Here is a 7,500-nt window from a genome sequence, read left to right on the forward strand (position 1 = left end):
TATTGGATATGGGTTGGATCAGTTGCTGAGTCAGCAGAGAAAGGAACCGACAGATGAAGGAGTAAATGAGTTTATTGTGATTTGAGAAGCAGCTTCTAGAGTTGAGCAGGTTATCTTAGGTCAAGTTCACGACACCACGCTTTAGTGCCTCCATCTGAATCGATTTCTCTGCATTTCGGCTTAAAAAATATATTTCTACTCATTTTTGTCCAATGTAATGCTCAATAATGCTCAATAATGCTCAGTAATGCTTATTAATGCTCAATAATGCTAGTAATGCTTATTAATGCTCACTAATGCTCAGTAATGCTTATTAATGCTCAATAATGCTCAGTAATGCTCAGTAATGCTTATTAATGCTCAATAATGCTCAGTAATGCTTATTAATGCTCAATAATGCTCAGTAATGCTTATTAATGCTCAATAATGCTAGTAATGCTTATTAATGCTCACTAATGCTCAGTAATGCTTATTAATGCTCAATAATGCTCAGTAATGCTCAGTAATGCTTATTAATGCTCAATAATGCTCAGTAATGCTTATTAATGCTCAATAATGCTCAGTAATGCTTATTAATGCTCATTAATGCTCAGTAATGCTCAGTAATGCTTATTAATGCTCAATAATGCTCAATAATGCTTATTAATGCTCAATAATGCTCAGTAATGCTTATTAATGCTCAATAATGCTCAGTAATGCTCAGTAATGCTTATTAATGCTCAATAATGCTCAGTAATGCTTATTAATGCTCAATAATGCTCAATGCTCAGTAATGCTTATTAATGCTCAATAATGCTCAATAATGCTTATTAATGCTCAATAATGCTCAGTAATGCTTTTTAATGCTCAATAATGCTCAGTAATGCTCAGTAATGCTTATTAATGCTCAATAATGCTCAGTAATGCTTATTAATGCTCAATAATGCTCAGTAATGCTTATTAATGCTCAATAATGCTCAGTAATGCTCAGTAATGCTTATTAATGCTCAATAATGCTCAGTAATGATAAAAAAATCTCGAGACCAAATTTGTATAACAGATGGCAGCATAAGGCTGCATGCACAGTCACAGGGAGCACCGACCTTCATAAGTCAGTTTGCCCAAAGACATCATCCTGTGTACATCAGGAGCAGTGCTGGTGCTACAGTATTCTAACCACGTGTGTTACCACGTCTGCTATTCTGAACATCGAGCTTAAAACAACCTGAAACAACACGATCTCTCTTCCGCACCCACACTACTCGCACTCCTCGGACTTCACCCTCTTCCTGAGAGATGAAGATGCAGGACGCCGTTTTGACACACGATGCGGAGATCTGGCCTGAATCACAGAAGATCTTTCACACACTTGGAAATGAAGACTGCCAGGACACGTTTACTGTGAAAGGAGACTATTTTGAAGGCGGTCGTATGAAAACATAAATAAATTTAAATAAATGAAGTACTTTCTGGAAAAACAGAGCGAATCTCCAAACCTTTTGATTCCACCTCAGATCGTGTGTCCTTGCAGAGGTTTATTCTGTATCCTGTAGTTGTTGGTTGGTTTCATGTTATATACGGAGATGATGAGTGATTTACACTTATGTAACTCAGGGTGTCTCTCACTGTCTCTCATTAACAAGTTCTTCACACCCTTTTTCTCACCTCGCGTTACGTTGTATACGTTGTGTTAGTGAGCGTTCCTGTTGACGCTAGGGTATCGCCGGTTGCCATGGAGACACCGATGCAATGCTAATACATAGACATTAATACAGTGTGTGATGGACAGATTACAACAAACCGATCAAACAGACAGACACACACACACACACACACACACACACACACACACACACACACACACAAACACACACACTTAGAAGGTCTTAGAAGACTTCACAGTCTTAAATATCACCTGAAGGTGTTGGCCGTACTTATTCTTTCCTAACACTCATTTATTGCACACGTTCTGACCCTCCTCCTCTCTCTGACCCTGGATTTGGCTTCCTCTCCTGCCCCCATTGCCCCCGGGTGAAACTAAATTTGCGCTCAGAGGCCGAGCGGTTCTCCCTGCCCTTTGCTTGACTCTTGCTGATGATCGCTGCTGCTGCTAAACGGCTACAAAGTCTCGCCAGATCACCAAATCTTTTGGTGATTATATGCATGATCTGAAATCTGAGTCTTAATCTCTCTGTTTGTTTTGTGTGGTGAACCGGTGCCGGGGTAAAACCGATGAAATGGGGTCAGAAGCAGGAGGATTGGGGGGGTATGGAGGAGGAGCGTGGATCCTCTTGTTAATGGTGGCCTAATTAAGCTCATCAGCTTCCGTTGTTCTCAATAGAGCTTCTGTCTGTCCTCCAGACAGAGAACAAGGCAGTGAAAAGAAAGATTTAAAAGAAAGAGAGAGAGAGAGAGAGAGAGAGAGAGAGAGGTCTATTTTTAATCATTAGTGCAGTTTTCACATATGGCAAACTCACAGCGTGGTATTCATGATGTCGATGCTGATGTTTGCAGATCCATTCTCAGAACCTTTGTGCATGTGGAACCTGGTCACAAGGAACTGTAGGAATAATGTATGAAGGTTAAACGTCTGTAATCAGGTGATCAGTGTGAGTCAGGCTGATGTCCACGGTTGGTCGTGTGGGTGTGAGTGTGATCATTCGTTTTTTGGCTCCTGGAAACCGAGCTGGAAAGACTCTAGGCATGTCTCTCAATCTTCATCCGAGCATGAGCTGATGGTTGCGTGGGCAGCGAGCTCTGCTGCTAGCTCTTATTAGCTAATTGGAGCTGTGCTAGAGTAGTTGTGACTCCTGGAACACTGAGTTCTGGCTCGGCGTTGTAATGGCTTTAGAACCTTTTACTGTACATTAGAATTCCAGGAGTTCATGATGTCCTGAAGCTGTGTGGTTCCTCCAGGGATCTGCGGGGGATCGTGTGTGCTGGTGGAGTGAGGAGACTTCATTCCGGCTCATGTTTGCACTCGTTCCTTGGTGTTCATTATGCATTTCCAAAAGGTCTATGCATTGCTTCTGTTATAAAGGTCTTGTGTGGTTTTCCTTTAAACACGGATGTCACGCTTATGAAAGTGTTATTAAAAGCGTGTGTCGTTTCCTCTTCACCATTTTTCAGTTTCTCACTCTTGCTGTCACTTCCTGTCATCTTTCCATCTCTTTTCCCCCTGATTGCAGCTTAAGGTCACATTTTGGGGAACGTTAAAATGCCAGCGTCCGTCCAAATCCTCGGCCGGCTGTCAGGCGCAGACTTAGAGCTCGGAGCTCGAAGGAGCCTTCGGCGCTTTTATTACACACGTTGACACTGTGACATTGAGGGGGTGAGGGTAGGGAGAGGGGTGGAAGGGTGGAGGGTGGAAAAGTGCAGATACACAAATTCATCTTCATTCCCAGCAAAAGATAAAACTCCTCCGTGTTCCCGAATCCCGTCTTTCCGTATCTATGGCGCTGCACTTGTTATTGCTTTTCTCTCTCAGCTAAAAGAAGTGTAAGTGTGTTTTATTTTGTCCTCTGAAGAAAACAAACAATCAGCACCTCCAGCGTGGCATTTCAGACGTGCTCTGTTTACTCCAAAGCAATTTCAAGAAAACAGAGTGCTTTAAAACAGTGTTCCTGGGAACGTGAGGTGGAATTCAGATTTTTTTTTTCGGAGTGTGTTATGACTCGCTGTGTTCACGTTCCTGTGGATCGATTGATTGATTCGATGCTAGCGTGATGTGTGAAGAAGAGGAGGAAGAAGAGGAGGTCTCTGGAGCACTGGTGAGCTGCTCAGCCCTGCAGCTTGGAGTATTTAAAGATGTGCAGGAGGAGATGAACAGGGGAAAAAAGTCAATGTTCTTGCATATATAGAGCACAACCTCAATACAAACGACCCACATTTTTTTTCTTTCAAGCACCTGCGGGAAGACAGGAAACTGGGTCTGGAGGACGAATTCAGCTGCAAAGACGTCATTCACGATGAACCAGGCTGACAACCACAAATATATACCTCATCTGTAGGAGAATTTCTTTTCCATTATGTTTTGCTTTTGTTCTTGGACGTATTTCTCAAGTGATGATCTTAATATGACCTTCACTAGATTGTTCACTAACCCAACACCAACAGCTTTATTATGAGCAGAGACGGACTATATGGGATGGTGGGAGCTCAGTGGTTAAGACATTGAACTCTGGATCAGAAGGTCATGAGTTCAAATCCCTGCATCATCAAGCTGAAACCGATGGGCCCCTGAGCCAGGCCCTTAACTCTCAACTGCTCAGTTGTAAGTCACCCAAATGCTGTAAATGTACTAGGGATGCACACACACACACACACACACACACACACACACACACACACACGTGTTGAATATCCAGAAGATCTGAAACTAAGAATGATCTAATGGTTAATTCCAGGTGCTACTTCTTTTTCAGGTCTCCTTTCGCTGCAGTAACGGATTATTCAGTGACAAGGAACAACGTGATCCAGCTGTGTCTCGAACTCACCACCATCGTACAGCAGGTCAGTGTGTGTGTGTGTGTGTGTGTGTGTGTGTGTGTGTGTGTGTGTGTGTGTGAATTAGAAATATCTCATTCCACAAGCAACTGATTTTTAACCTGAAGTCGATAAATTTCTTTACGTTTTGAATGTTGGATTTGATGAAGAACGACACACCGTACTTTTTATCTGGTTATAGTTACATGAATGTTCTGTGAAATGAGCCACTTCCTGTTCTCACTAACAGCGATAAACGCATCAGCTTCATCTTTATTCCCTTTCTTACAGTTAATAAAACCTAAAAAAACCCACAGCTTGTTACAGATCACTGACACTGGAGACTCCTTCCATCAGTGTTACATAAACAATATTATTTCTATATTTTAAACAAACCACAGCGTATTTCTGTGCATTTTATACATGTACATGGAGTATCTGCTGAACAGGTCCCTGTGGATGAACTGTTACTATAGTAACTGTAACAATGTCCTAAATACAGACCGTTTTTCTGAAATCGGAAACGAGTGTTTAAAATAAAAAGATCCTCACACTTCCTACAACCTCCTCGAGGCCTGTAACACACCCGCAGTGTATGAGTGTGTGTACTGGATACAGGAGATGCATGATGGGATCGAACATGGTGTCTCGTGGGAGCAGTGTGTGTGTGTGTGAACAGAAGTGGGGCAGCAGCAGCAGCAGCTCGGTGCTTGTTAGAAACACGCTGAAGTGGCAGGTGGGAGGAAAAGTGGAAGAGATGGAGCTGTTTGCGGTTCAGCAGAGCACAAAACAAAACCTGGGTTTTCTTCCTTTTTCTTCGTTTTAATAAAAAACATTAAAAAGTTTGAAATATTATTTTAAATTAGAAAAAATTATAATAATTGTATTTGTGAGTTCATAAGTTATATATTGATGACAAATGGACTCTGGTAACTTTATTAGGAACACCTGTACACCATACAGCATTCATGTAGTTCTCTAATCACGTGGCTGCAGCTCAGTGTGTAACATCATGCAGATGCAGGTCCAGAGGTTCAGTTGTTTGTGCAGATAAATGAAGCGAAAGTGTCCAGTGAGCATCAGGTGACTATACAGGGAGCAAGAAGTAATTATACAGGAATGAGAAGAGCTTCAAGATCATATCAGGTTCCTCCCTGAGGCTTTCATTGGATTAGCCTCATTCTGCTTTCATAGGCAATCTGTTTTAATCTGTATACCTCTGCAAACGATGGTTTTTGTTTTTCCCACCAGCTCTGTTGCGTGTAAAAATCCCAGCAGGAGATCACCTGAAATCTGACTGAACATAGCAGAAAGAGTTGCATGTTAAAACACGCTACTATTCCATCTTTTCTGTTAGGAGATGTTTATTTATGTAACCTGTATGGAAGGATTTCCAGTCTCAAAGATTTATAATGCTCAGAGATAAAGCTGTAATTTTGGGTTTTCTGACTTTGTGTATTTCGGGGAGTCTGTGTGTGTAATTTAACACACCAGCGATGTGCAGTTATAGAAAAATAATCCACTTTGGTATGTTAACAGTAACTCAGTAGCTTCATCAATTCTATAATCCCCCATGGTCTCAGAGAGTTCAACTGAAAAGATCAGCAAAGTTTTAAACACAAAACTCAGATAAATCCGGAGCAGGAGGCCGAGACGCAGCACTAATCTGATCTCAACTTCCAGCCTAAGAGTGAATCTTCTGTCTCAGATTGTTCCTCAGCTCACTTTCTGCTTCCATTTTGCTTCTGATATTATAAAAAATTCAGATCAATTTACCCTGCATCACACCATAATCTACAGAACATTTCCACAAGGATTTCATTCAAAGTAAACTACATAATGTGAAATTGCAAAGCATCTCAATTTCTGGGTAAATTATTGGAAATTAATTGCACCTTCTTTAGAAATACATGCCTTTAAAAAAAGCTAAAAGTTCAGGTCACAATTTGGGGTGAAGGTGTCGCTTAAAAGATCTCAGTTTACGTATTGTGTTGCTGTGTGTGTGTGTGTGTGTGTGTGTGTGTGTGTATTTACATGACATTCAAGCCCTTTAACAGCAGTGTGTGTGTGTGTGTGTGTTTGTGTGTATGTTGCTTTCCTGTAGGACTGCACTGTTTATGAGACGGAGAATAAAATCCTGCATGTGGTAAGTCTCTCGCTCACCTCTCTTCCGAATGTACACCAACGTACACCTCACTACTGACTACTTACATCTCATTAGTGACTACTCACATCTCACTACTGACTACTCACACATCACTACTGACACCTTAAAACTTACCACTGACTACTCACTACTTACAAATCACTAGTGACCCCTTTAACCTCGCTCATGACTACTGACTACTCACATCTCACTTCTGTCTACTCACATCTCACTTCTGTCTACTCACATCTCACTTCTGACTACTCACATCTCACTTCTGACTACTCACATCTCACTGACTACTCACATCTTACTACTGACTTCACATCTCACTACTGACTCACATCTCACTACCTACTACTCACATCTCATTAGTGACTACTTACATCTCACTACTGACTACTCACATCTTACTACTGACTTCTCACATCTCACTACTGACTACTCACATCTCACTTCTGACTACTCACATCTTACTACTGACTCTCACATCTCACTACTGACTACTCACATCTCACCACTGACTACTCACATCTCACTTCTGACTACTCACATCTTACTACTGACTTCTCACATCTCACTACTGACTACTCACATCTCACTACTGACTCACATCTCACTACTGACTACTCATCTTACTACTGACTTCTCACATCTCACTACTGACTACTCACATCCCACTACTGACTACTCACATCTCACTTCTGACTACTCACATCTTACTACTGACTTCTCACATCTCACTACTGACTACTCACATCTCACTACTGACTACTCACATCTCACTACTGACTACTCACATCCCACTACTGACTACTCACATCTCACTTCTGACTACTCACATCTCACTACCTACTATTTACCTTTCATTGGTGACCACTTACATCTCA

At 41.5% G+C, this 7,500-nt stretch overlaps 1 protein-coding gene across 5 annotated transcripts in view; it reads left to right on the plus strand.

Annotated features, from left to right (window-relative positions):
- cnksr2a (connector enhancer of kinase suppressor of Ras 2a) overlaps positions 1–7,500 on the plus strand; it is a 63,180-nt gene that overhangs the window by 21,693 nt on the left and 33,987 nt on the right. For 3 of the 5 annotated variants that reach the window (XM_046833780.1, XM_046833782.1, XM_046833784.1), the window contains exons 4-5: positions 4,386–4,491; positions 6,569–6,610. In XM_046833780.1, the coding sequence (XP_046689736.1) occupies positions 4,386–4,491; positions 6,569–6,610 (148 nt within the window). The remainder of the gene's footprint in view (positions 1–4,385; positions 4,492–6,568; positions 6,611–7,500) is intronic. The other 2 variants (XM_046833781.1, XM_046833783.1) reach the window with 1 other exon arrangement.

This window comes from Silurus meridionalis, chromosome 21 (assembly GCF_014805685.1).
Source record: "Silurus meridionalis isolate SWU-2019-XX chromosome 21, ASM1480568v1, whole genome shotgun sequence".
Lineage (NCBI taxonomy): Eukaryota > Metazoa > Chordata > Actinopteri > Siluriformes > Siluridae > Silurus > Silurus meridionalis.